Source organism: Oncorhynchus mykiss, unplaced genomic scaffold (assembly GCF_013265735.2).
Source record: "Oncorhynchus mykiss isolate Arlee unplaced genomic scaffold, USDA_OmykA_1.1 un_scaffold_595, whole genome shotgun sequence".
In the NCBI taxonomy this organism is placed as follows: Eukaryota; Metazoa; Chordata; class Actinopteri; order Salmoniformes; family Salmonidae; genus Oncorhynchus; species Oncorhynchus mykiss.
The window spans coordinates 1-24380 of NW_023494042.1; the positions used below are offsets into that span (position 1 = coordinate 1).

Below are 24380 nucleotides of genomic sequence, written 5' to 3' on the forward strand. Positions count from 1 at the left end.
CCCCTGCAGAATGTAAGAGTATCGTGTGGGCTTCCACTTTGATACATTGAACTTGGAGTTCCTTAACAGAGTTATCCATATGGTGCTGTTTTTTTTCTGCTTGGATATTAAACCAGCTAGGAATATCGCAGTTGGCGTAAAAAAACAAAACAACCCATAAATCAAATCTATTACCTGGTTGATGTTTTTTTGTCAGCCTGTTTTTCCCATATGGGTCTTCCCTGTTTTTGCAGAGGTACTGGGTAATTTATCAAAACAAAGTTATTTGTCACGTGCGCTGAATACAACATTGAAATGCATATTACAAGCTCTAACCAATAGTGCAAAAAAGGTATTAGGTGAACAATGGGTAGGTAAAGAAATAAAACAGTAAAAAGACGGGCTATATACAGTAGCGAGGCTATAAAAGTAACGAGGCTACATACAGACACTGGTTAGTCAGCTGATTTGAGGTAGTATGTACATATAGTTACTATGCATATATGATGAACAGAGTAGCAGTAGCGTAAAAGAGGGGTTGTGGGTGGGACACAATGCAGATAGCCCGGTTAGCCAATGTGTGGGAGCACTGGTTGGTCGGCCCAATTGAGGTAGTATGTACATGAAAGTATAGTTAGTGACTGCATATATGATAAACAGAGAGTAGCAGCAGTGTAAAAATAGGGGTTGAGGGGGGTACACAATGCAAATAGTCCAGGTAGCCATTTGATTACCTGTTCAGGGGGTCTTATGGCTTGGGGGAAAAAAAAACTGGAGAATCCTTTTGTCCTAGACTTGGCCGGTACTGCTTGCCATGCGGTAGTAGAGAGAACAGTCTATGGCTGGGGTCTTTGACAATTTTTAGGGCCTTCCTCTGACACAGTCTGATGTAGAGGTCCTGGATGGCAGGCAGCTTGGCCCCAGTGATGTACTGGGCGGACGCACTACCCTCTGTAGTGCCCTGCGGTCAAAGGCCGAGCGATTGCCGTACCAGGCAGTGATGCAACCAGTCAGCATGCTCTCGATGTTGCTACTGTAGAACCTTTTTGAGGATCTAAGGACCCATGCCAAATCTTTTTAGTTTCCTGAGGGGGAATAGGCTTTGTCGTGCCCTCTTCACGACTGTCTTGGTGTGTTTGGACCATTCTAGTTTGTTGTTGATGTGGACACCAAGGAACTTGAAGCTCTCAACCTGCTCCACTACAGCCCGTCGATGAGATGGGGCATGCTCAGTTCTCCTTTTCCTGTAGTCCACAATCATCTCCTTAGCCTTGGTTACGTTGATGGATAGGTTGTTATTCTGGCACCACCCGGCCAGGTCTCTGACTTCCTCCCTATAGGCTGTCTTATCATTGTCGGTTATCAGGCCTACCGCTGTTGTGTCGTCCCTAACCGGGTTCCTATTCCTCGAAGCGGGTCACGATATAAGCTCTCCCAGGGTGTCAGACCCCTGCTCCATGGCCTTGCTGGCTTGGCTGAGCTTATGGCTTCACTTTGATAGGTGTGATGGTGGCATCCCCCTGGAGATCCGCATTCCTTGTGAATGCATTGTCTGGGTTTGAGCCACACGAAGAGGGTGGTGGAGTGCCTTACTGGATGCCTGTTTTGTGTGGTGTTCTCAGAGCGCCTGGTGTGATTGGAGGCCATGTGCGAGTGGGTCAGCCAGGCTCAGGCTGATATGAACTCCCTCCCTCAGGAGTGGTGCGCCAGCGAGCTGTTAGTCCCGCTACTGAGTCCAGTAGCGTGGGTGGAGCCACTGCAGGCAGAGCTCTTCTGCTGCCAGTCCTGGATGGGGGCAGGAGTCGGACCACTGGGACAAACTTGAACGGAGGGCGCATGCCCTGCGTCAGGAGGTTGATAGCTTCGATGGCGACAACAGCTGTTCCCTGTTGGCCAGTGATGGGCTGTTCCTGTGGGACAATGCTGGGACTGTTCACCTCTGCGAGCGGGGCTGACGAGGCCATCAGAAGCCGGCAGTGAGGCTTCATCGCCTCGAGGCTTGAGGGGCCTACTCACTCGGGTAGCCTCTGCACTGGACATCAAACTAGTGGATAGTTATGACTCTCCATTTGTCTTCATCTCTGCTGAGTTTTTTTTTTTTTTTTCAGGAGATTTGGGCCTCTGCAGGGGGTGCTTCCTATTCACAACAGAGACTGGACAGGGAGTTATTTGCAGTGTGCAGAGGCACTCTCCTCCGGAGTACAGCATGGACACCATGATAGCTGCAATTGTCCTCCCGGACCGGGAGATTATAGTCGCAACCCGCGGCTGAAGCCGGGACCCCCCTCAGTCTTTGATGCGGACTACCCATGGGTCCCTCTGCTCTCTTGGCCGCCTTACTAACGCGGCCATGCTGCAGGGGCACAGAGGAGCTCCTCCGGGACGCGATGGAGGTGTCTCGCCTGCTTTTCCTGCTCCAGAGGGATGTGGCCTGCTCCAACGGACGGGCCATGGCGCAGGTGATTACCTCCCAGCACCATCTCTGGCTGGCCCAATCCCGTCTGCCAGCTGCTCTCCAGAACACATTTGGTACTCTCCCCATCACCCCAGGGCTGACGTTTGGCCCAGGGGTTAATGAAATTCTGGAGCAGACCGATGAGGTTCATAGGGACCGGGAGACCCTGAGACGGTTCATGCCACCTCCTCAGGCCCCGGGTTCAAGCAGACGGACCGTCCACCACCCACCTGACAGCGGTGACGGTGGGGTACCTCTCTTGCCCCATCGCCTCGTGCTGAGGAACGACAGCGGGGAGGAGCACAGTGTGCAGTGGAGCAACAACCTGTCAACCTTTCACCGCCAAAGGGATGTGCCTGGGCAACCCAGGCACTCGGGTCGCCAGAGAAGAGGCGGGCCCAGGCAGGATCCCTGACACACCCTTCCCTGGCCTCTGCCTCAAAGGGAAAAGTGTAAGGCGTCTGTGGAGTCCCCATAGATGTTGTCCACAATGCTCAAGGAGTACCGACTCCAATTCCGGTGCCAGCCCCCATCCTTCATCTCACCACGGTGGCCGACCCCCTGAAGAAAACCGTGGCTGGAGATCAGCTCATTCCTGGACAAGGGTGCCATCAGCAGGAGCAAGACATCAGAACGGCTAGGTGGGTTCTACTCCACTTATTTTGTGGTCCCCAAAAGAGATTGAGGGTTTCGACTGATCCTGGACCTCTGCAACCTCAATGGGTACTTGAAGGTACTGAGTTTCCACATGCTGTCCCAGCCCATGTGTTGCATGCCTTGTCCAGGGGCCAGTGGGTTTTTTTTATGCTGGACCTGAGTAATGCTTACTTCCATGTTCCTGTTCACCCAGCTAATTGGCAGTCCCTTCGATTTGCTTTCGAAGGGAGGGCTTACGAATTCATGGTTCTTCCTTTCGCCCTCTCCTTGGCACCCCACACTTTCACAAAGTGCATGGATGCTGTCCTGGCACCTCTCGCGTCCCAAGGATTGTTAATCCTCCATTACCTGGACGATTGGCTGATTTGTGCCCCGACCAGGACCCAGGTCCTGTCAGACAGATGTGCTCCTTACCCAGATCAGTGGGCTGGGCATTACTGTAAATGACAAGAGTCATCTGACACCCATCAGAGGGTGGCCTTCGTTGGCCCTGAGAGCACTCCTTCCCACCAGAAGGGTTCAGGCTTTCTTATCTTGCCTCGACCACTTTCGGCAGGGGCGGGTGGTATCCACCCAAACCTGCCAACGCCGACCTCGTTGTTGATTCCGCTGTGCTGCTCCATCTCCGGCCTCTTCAACAGTGGTTAAACTCCCCACCGGTCACCACCAGCTGCGGGTGACCACACAGTGCCTCAGGGCATTGTTGAGGTGGCGCTGTCACTCCTTTCTCTCAGGTGGGGTGGAGATGTTGATGTGCCACCAGGAGCTGGTCAGCACAGACTCCTCCCAGATCGTCTGGGGCGGTTGTGACCAAGGGCAGGTCGGCAGTGGCTGGCAGAGCATCGTCTGCTTTTGGTGGCCCCATACTGGCCCAGATAACACGGTTCAGAAGGCTGAACCAGTTTTCTGGGACACCTTGGCAACTTTCCCTGGGACCGGACCTGCTGTCTCAGGCCAGGGGAACTCTGTGGCATCCGAGGCCGCACCGCCTCAGTCTGTGGGCTTGGCCACTGAACGGCACCAATGGTCACTGTTAGGACTACAGGAGGGTGTAATGAACACCATGCAGAGCGCAACAGCACCGGCTACAACCAGAATACTAGTTGTGCTGGCGGTTGTTCTGATCACCAGTGGTGCCCGAGTTAAGGGGGTGCAGTATGTCCTCCAATACCTGCAGTCTCGCTTGGATGAGGGCTTAGCAGCATCTACACTGAGGGTATTTGGCAGCTATATCTGCCTGCCATGTGGGGTGGATGGACAGGCCAGTGGGGCGACATCCCTTGGTCTCCAGGTGGTTTGCCTGCGTCCAACTAGGACCTGCTCAATGGCGAGCTGGGTCGGATGTGGTCTGGCACGTTTGGCAAAGCTGCTTTCGAACCGTTGGCGTCTGCTTCCCTGCAACACCTCCTCTATAAAGGTGGCTTTCTTGGTAGCGATTACTTCAAGAAGAGGGTGGTGAGCTCCATGCTCTTTCAATAAGTTCTGAGTGCTACTGGATGGACCCCCCGGGGTTGAGTATATCTCTCAGCCCCACCATTCATTCTCCTGAAGGTATGTCAGACAGGCATGTGAACATCCCTTTTATCCTGAATGCTTACGACCCCATGGCAGTGGCGGGGGAGTCTAACTCCCTCTGGTATGCTGTGCCCTGTCCAGGGCACTGGCTGCCTATGTGGAGCGGACACAGTCAGTGAGACAACAGAGCAGCTCTTTTTCTTTGCTATGGTGAGAGAGTCCTCTGGGCCAGGCTATCAAAGCAGCGGCTCTCTCACTGATTTGTGGGTACGATTACGACAGCATACCAGCGGGCTGGCAGTAGGTGGCATCTGTGGTGGCATATTTAACACAGTTTGGTTGCGTCCTGGCTCTACTAGAGAGTGCCCTCGCTGATATCTGTGCTGCGTCCAGCTGGGCTTCCTGTTGTACTATCAGTTAATGTGGCTCTTTCCTCTGCGGTTGGTTCAGGGGTCCTTGGTGTCGCCTCCCCTTCTGGGACTGTGCCGAGACCCTTCCACATTGACGCCCCTATGTCTCGTCCCGCTCTGGACTTCACCGCGGCTGACCAGGTCCTCTAGCACCGACTAAATCTGTGCGGGTATACAATATATTGGAGTGATCCAATATAGTAAAATATAACGAAGGTTACTATAACATTATGTGAGCTATATGGATAACTCCAATCCTCTACATGCTAGAGGGACCTCAAATTATGTGTTAATGTGTGCGGCCATGGGGTCTATATATAGGGACTGACCCAGCCGTGACACAGGCAATACTGAGTAAATCCTCACCTCGGATGTAATCCTGCGCCGCGGAGGGATCCATGTAGTCACATAACCGTGGTTACATAACGTAACCTTTGTTTTTTCATTAAGACATACATGAATGAGTTTGCAAAATGAATAGGAAATATAGTCAAGACGTTGACAAGGTTATTTATATATATTTTTTATGATTTTAATTGAAATAATAGTATCCGTAAAGTTCATAGAAACATGTCAAACAAGGTTATAATCAATCCTCAGGTTGTTTTTAGCCTAAATTAATTGATAATATTTCAACCGAACAATAGCGTCGTCAATATAAAAAAACAAGGCGCGCTCTCGGGATTGCGCACCCAAACCGGTTGGGGACTTTCCACTGGCCTCTCATTGAAACTGCTCATTCTCCCTAATTTTTCAGAATAAAGGCCTGAAACAATGTCTAAAGACTGTTCACAGCTAGTGGAAGCCATAGGGAATGCAATCTGGGTCATAACCAGGATAGGCTTTAAATGGAACAGCCATTTCAAAATAATAGCACTTCCTGGATGGATTTTCCTCAGGTTTTCGCCCGCCATTTCAGTTCTGTTATACTCAGACATTTAACAGTTTTGGAAACTTTAGAGTTTTCTATCCAAATTTACCAATTATATGCATATCCTAGCTTCTGGGCCTGAGTAGCAGGCAGTTTACTTTGGGCATGCTTTTCATCCAAAATTCCGAATGCTGCCCCATATCCTAAAAAAGTTCATCAGGACAATAGTTTTCATCTGTGCTAACATAATTGCAAAAGGGTTTTCTAATGATCAATTAGCCTTTTTTAAAATTATAAACTTGGATTAGCTAATACAACGTGCCATTGGAACACAGGAGTGATGGTTGCTGATAATGGGCATCTGTACGCCTATGTAGATATTCCATTGAAAATCAGCCGTTTCCAGCTACAATAGTCATTTCCAACATTAACAATATCTACGCTGTATTTTTTTAAATCAATTTGATATTTTAATGGATGAAAATGTAGCTTTTCTTTCGAAAAACAAGGACATTTCTGAGTGACCCCAAACTTTTGAACGGTAGTGTACTTTGTACAATAGCATACTTTTTTTCACTGTTGAAGTTAGTGTAGGCTAGTTACGGTATGTAGCCCAGTTAGTGTAGGCTAGTTACGGTATGTAGCCCAGTTAGTGTAGGCTAGTTACGGTATGTAGCCCAGTTAGTGTAGGCTAGTTACGGTATGTAGCCCAGTTAGTGTAGAATAGTTAGAGTTATAAATATCCAGCTGTCATCTGAAGTATCCAAGCCATAACAATGTATAAAAGAGTACAATTAAAATCAAATGTATCCATACTAGCTGAGTATGAAACAGCTATAACGCTTCTTGGCTCTTCCCTACAGGACAATGAGAAGCGGACACCGTTGCATGCCGCTGCCTATCTAGGAGATGCAGAAATTCTAGAGTTACTCATACTATCAGGTACGGTTATCATTGAAGAGAAGGATTACACTGACTTCTGTTTTGATGCTTGTGTGAATGTGACCGTTTCCCTCATACTTACCATTAAGATCTTATGTGCAGTCGATGTATTTACAAAAATCAAGGCATTATACTGAAGGACATTGACAGCTGAAACGTCCCAATTTTAACTTGATTAGTGAAGTATCAAGATTTAATTTGTCGCACCTGTTCCTCCCAAATGTCCTCATGATTTTGGTTGCACCTCGTCTCACGTTGGCTGAGCTCCTTCTACTCCTCTCCACTCAGTGACATGACATTTTCTTCAGTGTTGCTGTGTAATGAAAGTCCAATTCCCAGAATAGCTCTCTACAAGAGGCTTTGTGTGCGTTCTAAATGGTACACTATTCCCTATATAGTGCACTACTTTTGACCTGCGCCCTATGGGTAGGCCTATGGGACCTGGTCAGAAGTAGTGCACTATAAAGGCATTAGGGTGTTGTTGTGGACACATCCTTTCTGTGCTCCAGCTATTTAAGATGTTGCCTTATTAACCCCAGTGGCCTAACTAACCCACGTCCCTGTCTCCCCCGTCCCCCTTTGTCGGTCTGTGTCCCCCGTCGGTCTGTCACCTGTCTTTCTGTCTGTGTCCCAGGAGCCAGAGTAAATGCCAAAGACAACAAGTGGCTCACTCCTCTGCACCGGGCCGTGGCTTCCTGCAGTGAGGTACGTGTACTGATAGACACACCTGTGCATATGTGTTTTCCTGTTAAGTGTTGTGATTTTAAAAGGCACTTTAAACAAAGTTGAACATGATTTGAACTGTGCTCTTGTAGGAGGCAGTCCAGGTGCTATTGAAACACTCTGCTGATGTGAACGCCAGGGACAAGAACTGGCAAACGCCGCTCCACATCGCTGCGGCCAATAAGGCGGTCCGCTGTGCCGAGGCCCTGGTCCCTCTCCTCAGCAATGTGAACGTGTCGGACCGGGCCGGGCGCACGGCGCTGCACCATGCAGCCTTCAGCGGACACCTGGAGGTTAGCAATTAGCATGGACATGATTACACACTGTAGTCTACACTTTATACCTGTCCTATCCCCAGGTTTATGGTGCATCCGATTAGCTACGTTGGTTGTATGTAGGGCTGTGACAGTAATTGGATAACCGTGACAGTTTTGGATGAAGACCACCATGAAAATAAAATCACCGTCAAAAACGGCAACATGTTTTTATCAACTTTATTTTGATGGAGATGTACTTTACCCATAGCAGCAGTGGTAACTATTTATTATTGTTTTGCTGACTTAGTCCATCTATTAAACTGTATACATCTCTTCTCCAATTATATTTTGATGCGCCACAATCAGCAGATCTGCTCTATGTGCTGATAGGAGAGAATATTTTGAAGGTCAATTCAGTTCATTGGGGGGGTGGTGATGGGAAACGTGAGGACCGGGGGCTAACTATAGATCTATCACCTACAGGCTGGGAGTGGGTGGGTAGCCTCTGCCCTTCACCTCTGACCTTTCTCATTGTTACAGTAGGTTGGAGGAGTAAGGTGAAAAAGATGGCTCTCATTGCAACAACAAAAAAGCATACCATCACCTTTTTGGGCACATTTCAGTTTCAAACCTAATGACGATGGAGACCCAGATGACGTGGACCAGCCTGTTTGCAGAATATGCGCAAAACCCATAGGCTAACATAGTTTGGAAAGCAATTGGCTATTGCTTCAAAGAAAAGACTAATCTGTCTTTTAGTTATCAAGATTCTGAACTTTAATTGAGCGAACAGTATTTTTGGCGTCGGCTATATCCCCGGTGAGTGTGCTTATTCACTTTCTTTATCCCTGGGTCAGTGCCACTTGAAAGTCATATTGAACAAGATTCTGCTAATCTCTTTAGTTGTATAAAGTGTAGTAGAATTGCATGATAAAAAATGACTTTTCCCATGAAAAGAAACATATCTGATAAAGCCTAGCCTTACTCCACCACACGTTGCATTGAACAGACGTTTTTTTTGCGAACAGTGATTGAGTTATATTATTAGCCTAAATGATGACTATCCAATTTACTAATCACATTAACAACAATGTCATGATGCATAGAATGCTTTATATATTCATGGTGAAAATTAGCTTCCCCTTAACTTGAGACTCGCGCGCCTATGAGCAATGCAGTTAGGCCTAAACACTAATGTTTTCTTTTGCTAATGTTTCCTCCGTCCGTCTGCTGTCAGTTATATCGATGACTGTGTACATACAGCACACCAATCACCGACACCGAAGTCCCATGACCGTCACAGCCCTAGTTGTATGCTTGAGTTTGTTCAAGAGAGGCTTTGATGCCAGATTTGAGCAGATTTTGCTTTAGTTATCCTCAGCCTGTGTTTTGTTTCTCTCCTTTTCCTGTTAGATGGTGAGGCTGCTTCTCTCCAGAGGAGCCAACATTAATGCTTTTGACAAGAAGGACCGCCGAGCAATCCACTGGGCTGCTTACATGGGTAATGAGTTGACCACATCATTTACATTCTGACTAATGTGACGGAGTCCATCCAAATCATCTTGGCTCCTGGACTCTGTCCAGGCATTTCAAGGCTGCGTTGAAACAATGACTGGTAAATGATCCAAGACCAGCTCAGTTAGTCCCCACCGTTGTGACAATGAGTCGTCATAATTCTGCATCAAATGTACGTGATCTTAGGGGCATTGGCAAACACGATGTAAGTAAATTAATTGATGTACCCCTAATTGCACCCGACTACATCTGTTTATCCTACAGCTATTGTATGCAGTAATCATGAGCCCCTATAAACCAGAGTTTCACTGTTAGCACTGAGATAGTGAGCAATAGTAGGAAGCCCAATTTATGCAGCTCACCCTGCACTATCAGCTCCAATGTAAATAGCATGAGTAAGTCTACCTCTGATAAGCATTAAAAACAATCAAGCAAAAAATAAAAATTATAAATAGCCCACATTAACATATGTAGCCTAAGAAACAAGGTCCATGGAGTCAATAACTTGCTTGTAATAGATGACATTCATGTTCTGACTCTCTGGAACTCACTTCGATAATACCTTTGATGATACAGTAGTAGCAATACATGGTTATAACATTTACCGAAAAGACAGAAATGCCAACAGAGGTGGTGTTGCAGTCTATATTCAGAACCATATTCCTGTAAATCTTAGAGACATCTAATGTTAAATACTGTTGAAGTAATATGGCTACAGGTTAATCTGCCTCACCTAAAGCCCATTCTTGTGGGAAGCTGCTATAGACCACCAAGTGCTAACAGTCAGTATCTGGATAATGTATGTGATATCAACAGAGAAGTATATTTTCTGGGTGATTTAAATATTGACTGGCTATCATCAAGCTTGGGGCGACAGGTAGCCTAGTGGTTAGAGCGTTGGACTAGTAACCAAAAGGTTACCTGATTTCCGTCATCATGAAGTGCTTTGAGAGACTAGTCAAGGACCATATCACCTCACCTACCTGACCTGTGCATCAAAGCAGGACCGAGAGACCGAAAAACAGCTTCTATCTCAAGGACATTTGTTAAACAGCCACCACGACATGAGTGGCTGCTACCACATACTGCATCAACTCCAGCCACTTAATAATGGAAACAAGTATCACAAGCCACTTTAAACAATGCCACTTAATATAATGTTACATACCCTACATTACTCATCTCATATGTATATACTGTATCTATACCATCTACTGCATCTGCCTATGCCGTTCTGTACCATCACTCATTCATACATTTTTATGTACATATTCTTATCCCTTTACACTTGTGTGTATAAGGTAGTTGTTGTGAAATTGTTAGGTAGATTACTTGTTGTTATTACTGCATTGTCGGAACTAGATGCACAAGCATTCGCTCCACTCGCATTAACATCTACTAACCATGTGTATGTGACAAATAAAATTTGTTGATTGTGGGGCTGTCTTGTTAGACTTCAGTTCCTTTGACATTATTGATCATATTCTGCTGCTGTAGAAACGGATGTGTTATGGCTTATACCCCTGCTATAATGTGGATAAGGAGTTACTTGTTTAACAGAACACAGGTGTTCAATGGAAGCCATCAAATATAATCCAGTTAGAATCAGGAATTCCCCAGGGTAGCTGTTTAGGCCCCTTGCTGTTTTTATTTTTATTTTTATTTTTTACTAACGACATGCCACTGACTGAGTAAAGCCAGAGTGCTATATGCGGATTACTCAACACTACACACGTCAGCTACTACAGCGACTGAAATGACTGCAACACTCACAAAGAGCTGCAGTTTCAGTGGTTGGCTAGGAATAAGTTAGCCCTAAATATTCTAACTAAAGTATTTTATTTGGAACAAAACAAAAAAACTAAACTGAATCTTGTAATAAATAATGTGGAAATTGAGCAAGTTGAGATGACTAAACTGCTTGGAGTAACACTAGATTGTAAACTGTCATGGTCAAAACATATTGATGCAGTAGTAGCTAAGATGGGGAGAAGTCTGTCTCTAATAAAGCGATGCTCTGCCTTAGCAACACTATCAACAAGGCAGGACCTACAGGCCCTAGTTTTGTCGCACCTTGACTACTATTCAGTCGTGTGGTCAGGTGCCACAAAAAGGACTTAGGAAAATTGCAATTGTTCAGAACAGGGCAGCACAGCTGGCTCTTGGAGGTACACAGAGTGCTAATATGAATAATATGCATTCAATCTCTCCTGGCTGAAAGTGGAGGAGTGACTTCATCACTACTTTTAGTTATGAGAGGTATTGACATGTTGAATGCACTGAGCTGTCTTGTCTAAACTGCTGGCACACAGCTCGGACACCTATGCATACCCACAAGACATGCCACAAGCGGTCTCTTCACAGTCCCCAAGTCCAGAACAGACTATGGGAGGCACACAGTACTGCATAGTGCCATGACTACATGGAACTCTATTCCACATCAAGTAACTGACATAAGCAGTAAAATTTGATTGAAAAAAACTGATTAAAAAAACACCTTATGGAACAGCGGTGACTGTGAAGCAACACAAACATTGGCACTGATGCATGCGCACACATACATATGGCACTATACAGTTGTGGCCAAAAGTTTGAGAATGACACAAATATTAATTTCCACAAAGTTTGGTGCTTCAGTGTCTTTAGATATTTTTGTCAGATGTTACTATGGAATACTGAAGTATAATTACAAGCATTTCATAAGTGTCAATGGCTTCTATTGACAATTACATGAAGTTGATGCAAAGAGTCAATATTTGCAGTGTTGACCCTTCTTTTTCAAGACCACTGCAATCCGCCCTGGCATGCTGTCAATTAACTTCTGGGCCACATCCTGACTGATGGCAGCCCATTCTTGCATAATCAATGCTTGGAGTTTGTCAGAATTTGTGGGTTTTTGTTTGTCCACCTGCCTCTTGAGGATTGACCACAAGTTCTCAATGGGATTAAGGTCTGGGGGTTTCCTGGCCATGGACCCAAAATATCAATGTTTTGTTCCCTGAGCCACTTAGTTATCACTTTTGACTTATGGCAAGGTGCCCCATCATCCTGGAAAAGGCATTGTTCGTTACCAAACTATTCCTGGATGGTTGGGAGAAGTTGCTCTTGGAGGATGTGTTGGTAGCATTCTTTATTCATGGCTGTGTTCTTAGGCAAAATTGTGAGTGAGCCCACTCCCTTTGCTGAGAAGCAACCCCACACATGAATGGTCTCAGGATGCTTTACTGTTGGCATGACACAGGACTGGTGGTAGCGCTCACCTTGTCTTCTCCGGACAAGCTTTTTTCCGGATGCCCCAAACAATTGGAAAGGGGATTCATCAGAGAAAATGACTTTACCCCAGTCCTCAGCAGTCCAATCCCTGTACCTTTTGAAGAATATCAGTGTATATATAGTATATACCTGATGCTTTTCCAGGAGAGAAGTGTCTTCTTTGCTGCCCTTCTTGGCACCAGGCCATCCTCTGAAAATCTTCGCCTCACTGTGCATGCAGACGCACTCACACCTGCCTGCTGCCATTCCTGAGCAAGCTCTGTACTGGTGGTGCCCCGATCCCGCAGCTGAATCAACTTTAGGAGATTGTCCTGGCGCTTGCTGGACTTTCTTGGGCGCCCTGAAGCCTTTTTGTTACAACAATTGAACCGCTCTCCTTGAAGTTCTTGATGATCCAAAAAATTGTTGATTTAGGTGCAATCCTACTGGCAGCAATATCCTTGCCTGTGAAGCCCTTTTTGTGCAATGCAATGATGACGGCACGTGTTTCCTTGCAGGTAACCATGGTTGACAGCGGAAGAACAATGATTCCAAGCACCAGCCTCCTTTTGAAGCTTCCAGTCTGTTATTCGAACTCAATCAGTATGACAGACTAATCTCCAGCCTTGTCCTCGTCAACACTCACACCTGTGTTAACGAGAGAATCACTGACATGATGTCAGCTGGTCCTTTGTGGCAGGGCTGAAATGCTGTGGAAATGTTTTTGGGGGATTCAGTTCATTTGCATAGCAAAGAGGGACTTTGCAATTAATTGCAATTCATCTGATCACTCTTCATACCATTCTGGAGTATGTGCAAATTGCCATCACACAAACTGAGGCAGCAGACTTGGTGAAAATTAATATTTGTGTCATTTTCAAAACTTTTGGCCACGACTGTACATACACATGGATTTAGTACTGTAGATGTGTAGTAGTGGTGGAGTAGGGGCCTGAGAGCACACAATGTGTTGTGACATCTGAGAATCAAATGTTTGAAAATTGTATAAACTTTGGCAGCAGCTAATGGGGATCCATAATAAATACAAATGTCCTTATCCCAGTGAGTGAATGAATTGGCTGTGTGATAGCCTCACCGCTCAGATGTATGGTCCACCTCTAGTGTGTTATGTCAGAATGATGGATTAAGTATGTTGATAAGATGGTTTCAGTTAAACTAACATGTGGTGCTGTGTACCACTGTAAACGCCTCTGTTTCTCTCTTTTCTCTCTCGCTCTGTCTCACACTCTCTCCCCCCCCCCATAGGGCACATTGAGGTGGTGAAACTGCTGGCCTCTCATGGATCAGAGGTGTCCTGTAAAGACAAGAAGGCCTACACCCCTCTCCACTCTGCAGCCTCCAGCGGCATGATCAGTGTGGTCAAGTACCTCCTGGACCTTGGGGTGGATGTGAGTCAATGCCCGCATTCAACTGTGTAGTCACTGTTCAATTACAACTCCACGAAAAGACAGAGCTCTAGTGTGTTGTAGAATGATTTCCTTTGGACCCAGTGTGTCGGGTCAGGGGTTTTTCCTAACCAAGTGACCTGATCAGAAATGTTTTGTTCTATCCCCCCTTCTCTCTACCCACTCTCCTCCCTCTTCTCCCTCCAGATAAATGAGCCCAATGGGTACGGTAACACTCCCCTCCACGTGGCGTGCTACAACGGCCAGGACGTGGTGGTAAATGAGCTGATCGAGTGCGGCGCCAACGTGAACCAGGTGAACGAGAAGGGTTTCGCCCCGCTCCACTTCACGGCCGCCTCGCGCCACGGGGCGCTCTGCCTGGAGCTGCTGGTGGGCAACGGGGCCCACGTCAACATCAAGGTGACGAGACAGGATGATCAACTGTCTGTACCAAATGACACTCTGTTCCCTATGTAGTGCACTACCATTGACCAGGGCCCACAGAGTAAGAAGCTGTGATGACACCACTGCATCCCAAATGGCACCCTATTTCCTTTATAGTGCACTACTTTTGACCAGGGCCCACAGAGTAAGAAGCTGTGATGACACCACTGCATCCCAAATGGCACCCTATTCCTTTTATAGTGCACTACTTTGGGTCACTGATGCAGCACACGGCTTAGTAGACTTGGACCAAATACATTCAGATACCAATGGATTAATCTTAACAATACAAACTAAATGCAATAAAGCACACCTCCACCTGTGGTCAGCAGCACAGACTGCAGTGTGAACCATCTGTCTCTCGCTCTCTGCAGAGTAAAGATGGAAAGACCCCCCTCCACATGACGGCCATCCACGGACGCTTCTCCAGATCTCAAGCCATCATCCAGAATGGTGAGTCTCTGAATGCTCTCAACAGAATATACACTGCTCAAAAAAATAAAGGGAACACTAAAATAACACATCCTAGATCTGAATGAATGAAATATTCTTATTAAATACTTCTTTACATAGTTGAATGTGCTGACAACAAAATCACACAAATGATCAATGGAAATCAAATTTATCAACCCATGGAGGTCTGGATTTGGAGTCACACTCAAAATTAAAGTGGAAAACCACACTACAGGCTGATCCAACTTTGATGTAATGTCCTTAAAACAAGTCAAAATGAGGCTCGGTAGTGTGTGTGGCCTCCACGTGCCTGTATGACCTCCCTACAACGCTTGGGCATGCTCCTGATGAGGTGGCGGATGGTCTCCTGAGGGATCTCCTCCCAGACTTGGACTAAAGCATCCGCCAACTCCTGGACAATCTGGTGCAATGGTGGATGGAGCGAGACATGATGTCCCAGATGTGCTCAATTGGATTCAGGTCTGGGGAACGGGCGGGCCAGTCCATAGCATCAATGCCTTCCTCTTGCAGGAACTGCTGACACACTCCAGCCACATGAGGTCTAGCATTGTCTTGCATTAGGAGAAACCCAGGGCCAACCGCACCAGCATATGGTCTCACAAGGGGTCCCCCAAGAAATGCCACCCCACACCATGACTGACCCACCGCCAAACCGGTCATGCTGGAGGATGTTGCAGGCAGCAGAACGTTCTCCATGGCGTCTCCAGACTGTCACGTCTGTCACATGTGCTCAGTGTGAACCTGCTTTCATCTGTGAAGAGCACAGGGCGCCAGTGGCGAATTTGCCAATCTTGGTGTTCTCTGGCAAATGCCAAACGTCCTGCACGGTGTTGGGCTGTAAGCACAACCCCCACCTGTGGACGTCAGGCCCTCATACCACCCTCATGGAGTCTGTTTCTGACCGTTTGAGCAGACACATGCACATTTGTGGCCTGCTAGAGGTCATTTTGCAGGGCTCTGGCAGTGCTCCTCCTGCTCCTCCTTGCACAAAGGCGAAGGTAGCGGTCCTGCTGCTGGGTTGTTGCCCTCCTACGGCCTCCTCCACGTCTCCGGATGTACTGGCCTGTCTCCTGGTAGCGCCTCCATGCTCTGGACACTACGCTGACAGACACAGCAAACCTTCTTGCCACAGCTCGAACGTGCCATCCTGGATGAGCTGCACTACCTGAGCCACTTGTGTGGGTTGTAGACTCTCATGCTACCACTAGAGTGAAAGCACCACCAGCATTCAAAAGTGACCAAAACATCAGCCAGGAAGCATAGGAACTGAGAAGTGGTCTGGTCACCACCTGCAGAACCACTCCTTTATTGGGGGTGTCTTCCTAATTGCCTATAATTTCCACCTGTTATCTATTCCATTTGCACAACAGCATGTGAAATGTATTGTCAATCAGTGTTGCTTCCTAAGTGGACAGTTTGATTTCACAGAAGTGTGATTGACTTGGAGTTACATTGTGGTGTTTAAGTGTTCCCTTTGTTTTTTTGAGCAGTGTATATATGAACCAGTAGGCTCTTCAGCATCTTGTCTTTTGTCTTCAAACCATGATACACTGGCACAGAGCAATGTTACTGCAACGTGGTTGAACATTTAGCTACGTGATGCCTCTAGGGTCAAGTGGTTGATTGTGTGTGTGTATTAGGTGCTGAGATCGACTGTGAAGATAAGAATGGAAACACACCCCTGCACATCTCTGCTCGCTACGGCCACGAGTTACTCATCAATACACTCATCACGAACGGTGCTGACACAGCCAAGTAAGAGAACACACAGTTTCCAGCAATACTGCAACATGCATCTGCAATTCTGTCATCGACCGAATTCCCACTTGGAGACTCTCTGCTCAACACATGAAATCGCCTCCATTGTGGTGTGTGGGTGGTTGATAGACTGGGCATTGCAGTATGCAGTAGGGTTTAATGAGGACTGTGATGTGCTGCTTTTTCTAAACTCAGCTGAATTAACTGGAAGTCGCTCTGAATAAGAGTGCTCAAAGTATAAAATGTTGTTGCAGACGAGGCGTCCATGGGATGTTCCCCCTCCACCTGGCTGCTCTCAGTGGTTTCTCTGACTGCTGTCGAAAGCTCCTCTCATCAGGCTTTGATATAGACACCCCTGACGACTTTGGAAGAACCTGTTTACATGCTGCAGCAGCTGGAGGGTGAGTGGACTGGTCTAGGCTTTACACCAAGGAATATGTAGTTCATGACCTGGAAAACCATCTCCTCCTGCAGTATCATTTCTGTATAATGTGGCTCCATGTTATGGTGGTATTGACTAAAATGTCTTCATCTTCCTGAAAGAGAAGAGAAACCTGCACACTGCTCTTGCTAGTATCACTGTTTTTATCCTAGCTTTTATTAGCCTTAATAAAAACAGTGATGCTAGCAAGAGCAGTGTACAGGTTTCTCTTTTCTTTCAGGTTCTCTCATTGTTAACATGCACCTGATAGCTCAGAGGGCCTTTCTAAACTTGATATCTTGTTACCAGGAACCTGGACTGTCTGAATCTGCTGCTCAACACAGGGGCAGACTTCAACAGAAAGGACAGCTTCGGAAGGTCTGTCTGTGGCATCAAATAACTTTCATATTTGTTCTTTATGATAATGGGGAATATTGGGATATATTGTTTTGCATCTCCAATCAGCTGTTTCTGTTGACTGTTTGTGTTCTTCTAGGAGTCCTCTGCATTATGCAGCAGCCAACTGTAACTACCAGTGTCTGTTTGCCTTGGTGGGGTCTGGGGCCAGTGTGAACGACCTGGATAAGAGGGGCTGCACCCCGCTCCACTACGCTGCTGCCTCCGATACAGACGGAAAGTACGTCTCACACTCCTCTTACTGTTGTGGTGCCGTGACCTTTCACATTTCACTGTAGTCTGGAGAGTATGTTGAGTGTTTGAATGCACGCTAGTGTTCAATCGGCAGTGTGAAAGCTTGGCCACGTCTCCTTTGGAAAAGTGTCTCTGCTTGATTATCTGTCTGTCTTGATGTTGGTGTAATGATTAGTGAACTCTTGACCTCTAGGTGTCTGGAGTATTTGCTGCGAAACGATGCTAACCCAGGGATCCGGGACAATCAGGGCTACAATGCAGTGCATTACGCGTCTGCATACGGACACCGCCTCTGTCTGGAGCTGGTGAGTCAGAACCACAGGATACTAGATGCCCTGCATCCACACCATTTTCACTGCGTCCCAAATGGCTGTGGGGCCCATAGGGCTCTGGTCAAAAGTAGTGCACTATATAGGGAATAGGCTGCCATTTGGGACACAATCATTGATATTCAGTAGGTTTTAAGGTGTGGTTGCATGTTTGTCGTCACTCTTGATGTTCTTTTTCCAGATTGCAAGTGAAACACCTTTAGATGTGGTAAGTGCCAGTTGGTAACTTTTCCTCACACTTGCTTGTTTAAGGTATGGATGCAACACCCCAGTATGTCTGCAGAGGCTGGTCACTGAGATTTACCATGTTACACATGCTACTAGACTAACCTTCCAAGTAAATATGTTACAAGTCTGAACTGGCCGTTCATGTCTTTCCTCAGCTAATGGAAACCTCAGGGACAGACATCCTGAACGACTCTGATGTCAGAGCTCCCATCAGCCCTCTACACCTCGCTGTGAGTAAAGCCTACCTGCTCCTGTAGTGGTCTCCATATGACAAATGGCACCCTATTCCCTATTTAGTACACTACGTTTGACCAGATCCTTATAGGCCCTGATCAAAAGTAGTTCACTACATAGGGAATAGGGTGCTATCTATTATGTAGGCTATCTAGGATGCAAGCATGGTGTAGATTTTCCACAGGAAGTTGACTGTCCAGACAGACTCACACACCATATTCCGATCTATTCCTGATTAGTGTAAAATACATGCATATTCTACACAGTGATGATGAGGATGATTTCCTTATTTTGCCATTTGAGTTAATCAACCTCAGAAGAGAAGTAGAGTTTTTGTTTCTCAATCCCACGCTTGGCAGGAACCTCCGATGTTGATGCTGGGCGGGAGCAAAAATGGGCTCCCGATTGAAAGACTCTGGTCTACTTTAGAGGTCTAGCACTGTATTTCTGTTCAGGCGTACCACGGGTCTACTCTAGGACATTGATTATATTAAGAGTGAATATCTATTCAGGCGTACCCCTGGACTTTGCTTGCGACTGTGTTTGTGTTTCTATTCAGGCGTACCACGGTCACCACCATGCTATGGAGGTCCTGGTTCAGTCTCTGCTGGATCTAGACGTGAGGGACAGCCAGGGGCGCACCCCTCTGGACCTGGCTGCCTTTAAAGGCCATGTGGAGTGTGTTGACGTCCTCATCAACCAGGGAGCCTCCATCCTGGTTAAAGACTTCACTCTGAAGAGGACCCCCATCCACGCTGCAGGTAGACATAAGGATATCACATAGAGCTTCTGTAATTAAAAAGTTTTCCTGACCAAGATGGCCATTTGTTTGGTCATGTTGCTAGGACGACGTTACATGGTATAGTGTGAAAATGCCCACTAGACACTGATCTAAGGTCATTTTTTTGTCATGCTCTCCACTAATTATTGAGGATCTAGGGAGGGTAAGCTGATCCTAGATCAGTGCACAGGGCAGACTTCTATCCAGAGCCAGGCACACCGCTAACAGGTGACAGGCTTCGATGGCCTACGCACCAAAATTCTTTATTATATGCTGTGTTAACATCATGAGGATGTCATCTACCAACACCACTGTTCTAGAAATCTGTCTGTTCATGTGAAGGTTATAGTCGTCCAGCAATCTGCTCATATCCTCTCTGTTCATCCTTTAGCTACCAACGGTCAATCATCTCATTCTTATATCCTCTTGTTGATCCTCCTCTAGCTACCAATGGTCAATCATCTGACATTCTTATATCCTCTCTGTTTATCTTCCTCTAGCAACCAACGGTCATTCGGAGTGTTTGCGTTTATTGATTGGAAATGCTGACCTCCAGAGTGCAGTGGATGTTCAAGATGGGAATGGACAGTAAGTCAATTGGGTTTGGATACAATTCCTGAAAAAAATAGATTTTGAAACTGGGTTTGCATCCCAAATGACAACCTATACCCTACTTGGTACAGTACTTTAAACCAAAGTCCTATGGGCTCAGGTCAAGAGTAGTGTACCATATAGGGAATAGGTTGCCATTTGGGACTCAGCCTGGTTATTACCAGTTTGTAATATGACCTGTTGTCTTGTGTATCAGAACCCCTCTGATGCTGTCGGTGCTGAGCGGACACACAGACTGTGTGTACTCGCTGCTCAACAAGGGAGCCAGCGTAGAAGCCAAAGACAAGTGGGGCAGAACAGCTCTACACAGAGGGGTGAGGAGGAGAGTTGTACACACTCACACAGAAAGAGAGGGGGAGGCTTGTTCTGATCTTGGGATGGGGCCATTGAACTACTAGGGATTGCTATGATTCCTTATTATATAATTGATTATGATTTAATCAATTCCATTCTTGTCTCGCCACCCTACCAGGCGGTGACTGGTCATGAGGAGTGTGTGGAGGCCCTGCTGCAGCACAGCGCCAGCTTCCTAGTTCGGGACTGTAAGGGGCGGACCCCTGTTCACCTGGCGGCGGCGTCTGGACACATCGGGGTGCTGGGGGGGCTCCTACATGCAGCCCAGTCAGTGGAGACCCTTCCCGTCATCACAGACAACCAAGGCTACACGCCACTACACTGGGCCTGCTACAACGGTACTAACTGGACTGAAGCTCTATTCTGATTCCCTCTCCAACACTGTAAACATGTCCCTGAATTAGGCAGGCCTTACAACGATACTAACTGGACTGGAGCTCTATTCTCTTCTCCAAGAAGTGTGCACTCATTCACTCCCTCTTGTGGATTGAAAAGCATTAGATTGGTCTTGATGGAGCAATGTGGGGCAATGAACAAGACTACAACACTGTGTGAGAAGTAGGGTTATGACTCTCAGTGGTGGAGCTTACATTGAAAGGACTTTGTCAGGGATTGACATAGTATATGTTGTAGCTAAAACGTTTTTGTTGTGACTTCACCATTGTCAGATCCTTGGCTTTCTGAGGGTATTGTTGTGGTCTACAGTGACGTCATCTTTCTGCTGTATGTAATGTTTCCCGCTAGAGCAACGTATTGATTCATTTAATTTAGAATTAAAAGTAATCTTCCACTAGGCCATGACACGTGTGTCGAGGTGCTGCTGGAACAGGAGGTTTTCCACAAGACCGAGGGCAACTCCTTCAGCCCCCTCCACTGTGCTGTGATCAACGACAACGAGGGGGCTGCAGAGATGTTGATTGACACTCTGGGGCCGGCCATTGTCAACGCCACTGACACCAAGAACCGGTAACTACAGCACACGACAACGTTCTTTTCTTCTGGAGAATAATGTTGTGAAAACGACCTCTGGGGTTGGATGAGGGATTGTAGAAACTAATACTTGATAATAACACTCCTACTCCATATCAATGAAAACAGTTTCCTCTCTCCAGGACCCCCCTGCATGCGGCAGCCTTCACGGACCACGTGGAGTGTCTTCAGCTGCTGCTAGGTCACAATGCCCAGGTCAACTCCCCCGACGCCTCCGGGAAGACCTCCCTCATGATGGCTGCTGAGAACGGACAAACCAACGCTGTCGGTATGCAGTCCCCTCTCCTCCGCTTTGCCTCGCCAGACGGCTTAAGTTCAACAATTTGAATAAGTAGCTTAATTTCCTAATGTAATTCCTTTTATGTTTCTCTGTCTCAGAGCTGTTGGTGAGCAGTGCCAAAGCAGAGCTCACCCTGCAGGATGCAGTCAAGAACACTGCTCTTCATCTGGCCTGCAGTAAGGTGAGCAACCCCACATGAAGAGGATGTTCTCTCTGGTTTGAATTTTGTCTGACATGTTTGACTCTGTTTTTAAAGGGGCATGAAACCAGTGCCTTGTTGATATTGGAGAAGATTACAGACAGGAACCTCATCAACTCGACTAACGCAGCCTTACAGACGTACGTATGGTTCAGCTGCATTAATTGGGCCATAGGGTCCTTGGTCAGAAGAAGTGCACTATATAGGGAATAGTCTGGCATTTGGGAGGTATCCTCATTTTCTGCTGGCTAATCTGATGGTACTTTCCCCTCAGGCCGTTACACGTTGCAGCCAGAAATGGTCTGACCGTGGTGGTGCAAGAGCTGCTAGCGAAGGGTGCTAGCGTGCTCGCAGTCGATGAGAATGGTAAGATCTGTAAGGCTAACACCATTTTCTTTGGGACTTTTCTTCTCAATGTGTCCACAAATGTTTCTCTCTAATCCACTGCTTGGAAAGTTCTGGGACACTAAAGTCCATGGAGAATAAGAGCACCTCCCAGCTTCCCACTTGTCTTAACACCAGGCTAGGAGATGCCAAGTTATTTCATGTTTTTCACCAAAACTGTTGTAGTAAACAGTGATGCTCCTGAAGTTATCCTCTGTGGTTGTTTGTACCCCTCAGGTTACACGCCTGCCTTGGCCTGCGCACCCAACAAAGACGTGGCGGACTGCCTGGCGCTGATCCTGGCCACCATGATGCCCGTGTCCCCCTGCACCCCGGCACCCAGCCTGACCTTCAGTGCCATTAACCACTACACCACCAGCCCCTCCAAGAGTGTTACCTTCGACAGCCTGCCTGTGCTGCGCAGCGAACACAGCTCCTACTGCAGCTTCAACAACATCGGACACCGCGGCCACGACGAAGGCTTCTACAAGGATGAGGAACTCAACGACTCAGACTCGGAGACGTACTGAGAGTGGTGGTGGTCGCTGCCCAGGAAGAAGGGAGGCAAGTGCAGGCGGATGGACAGCGAAGTGGGGCAGAGGCCACAAACAAATACACACACCGTGTCTTAAATCACCATAGCCAGCTTTGGGAGGGCACGAGCCAAGACAGTCCGCACAGGAGCCTTAAGAGTCCCGCAAATAGAGAAAAGTAGGAGGTGCAACAGGCTGGCTGGCCCACACTCATTCTCTCGTACCACCAGGTTCCCTTCCAGCAGATACTGGACTTCAGAGGAACTGCTGCTGCTATACCCCATCTTTACCTTTACCCACAAAGGTCCTAAACGGTAGAAACTGTCTGGCAAACCTTATGATGGCAATAACCTGTAGTCCAAGGGGATAGTAGCACTTCACTGAGAGCAAAACAGACAGGGACCAAAAGATGTGGAAGAAGCCTTTTTAAAACTTGTTTTTACTAGAAATTGGGCTGAGAAAAAACATAAGGAGTGATGTTTCATGAGAGTGATTGTCATGTTTATCCGCACACTAAGACAGTCAGAACGCCACTAGCCTCTTGTCTGTAATCCATGTGGGAGGAGGGGAAATCATACATTTTATATGAACACATTTTAATAAAATCATTTATGTCTTAAGCTCTGTGGGAAACAACAAATTGTAGTATTTGCTCTCATGAGTAATTTCAAAGATTAAATGGAACCCTATTCCCTATACTGAATAGTACACTACTGTTGAACAGGGCCCATAGGGTTCTGGTCAAAAGCAGTGCACTCTAAAGGAAATAGGGTGCCATTTGGGATGTAGTTTTGCATACCGGTATGTGAGCAACAGGACTTTTTTAAATTGAGAAATATTACATGTGTTATTAAACCTACCTGTCCTTTGCCCTCTAGAAAGTAAATTATTCATTCATGTATTCTTTCTTGTGATATGTCATTTTGTGCCTTCGTTAGTTACTGAGGGGAGGTTAGGAGAGTAAGGGCAGCTGTATGAGCGAAAACAATGATGCACACTAAGTACTACAACGTTCGTGAAAAGCACTGATACTATTCCGAGGCATGTGAGGTGGAAAACATGTCTCCCTTGGAGAGGAGAAACACTGTACACCAATGGTAGGACAGCAGCATTTAGATTTTCTTCTGTTGGAAAATAAATATCTTATTTGTCTTTGATCTTATAATCAATGTTTTTGACAGGTTTTGCTTGCTTTAACTTCAAAAAATGAAACCACTCAATCCTTTTATGTGATTGCTTGTTCAAATCCCCGTTTGTCTCTTTTTGAAGATCATTTTAACTGGAAATATGTACAATACATTTGCTATGTTCATCAAATCAGGAACAGGAGGTTCACAGGTTGTTGTTTCCTTATCTATCTTCTAAAAGGATGAAACTAGCATGTACATATGAAATAGTGACAATTTGAAACTTCCATGAATTATTTCACTATCTGAAGATTGCTGTATATTTTATGAGTAATAAAAGAAATGAGTTATGTTATTTAATAATGAACTATGGTTTCTGTTTTATGTGACAACCGCAGTATAAGTCCATTTCTAGGTATCAGGCAATGACTGGTGCCAATAACCCAAAAGAAAGGCTACAAGGAACAAGAATGGTCTCTTATTGGCAAAGTGATAAATTGGCCTAACGGTGTGGGTTATGTATTTTATTTTGCATTGCATCCTCAACATTGCAATAATAGCCTACATTTATTTAAAACTGGCAGGATTTCCATGGGTGA

At 46.5% G+C, this 24380-nt stretch overlaps 1 protein-coding gene across 2 annotated transcripts; it reads left to right on the forward strand.

Annotated features, from left to right (window-relative positions):
* The first annotated feature begins 6723 nt into the window (after window positions 1-6723).
* On the forward strand, window positions 6724-24141 carry LOC110513017 (serine/threonine-protein phosphatase 6 regulatory ankyrin repeat subunit A-like). Of its 2 annotated transcripts, XM_036974491.1 has the most exons (24): window positions 6725-6829; window positions 7464-7534; window positions 7645-7845; window positions 9223-9310; window positions 13843-13985; window positions 14190-14402; window positions 14801-14879; window positions 16541-16655; window positions 16913-17059; window positions 17389-17457; window positions 17576-17716; window positions 17924-18035; window positions 18241-18267; window positions 18443-18517; window positions 19081-19282; window positions 19803-19890; window positions 20111-20228; window positions 20387-20606; window positions 21063-21234; window positions 21381-21526; window positions 21637-21719; window positions 21795-21877; window positions 22012-22103; window positions 22359-24141. In XM_036974491.1, the coding sequence occupies exons 4-24, from the start codon at window positions 9223-9225 to the stop codon at window positions 22649-22651; spliced, it is 2706 nt and encodes a 901-aa protein (XP_036830386.1). In that variant the 5' UTR covers window positions 6725-6829; window positions 7464-7534; window positions 7645-7845; the 3' UTR covers window positions 22652-24141. The 2 variants fall into 2 exon arrangements, with proteins under 2 accessions (XP_036830387.1, XP_036830386.1); XM_036974492.1 differs by lacking the exon at window positions 18241-18267 and having other exon boundaries at window positions 6724-6829.
* Window positions 24142-24380: the final 239 nt, after the last annotated feature.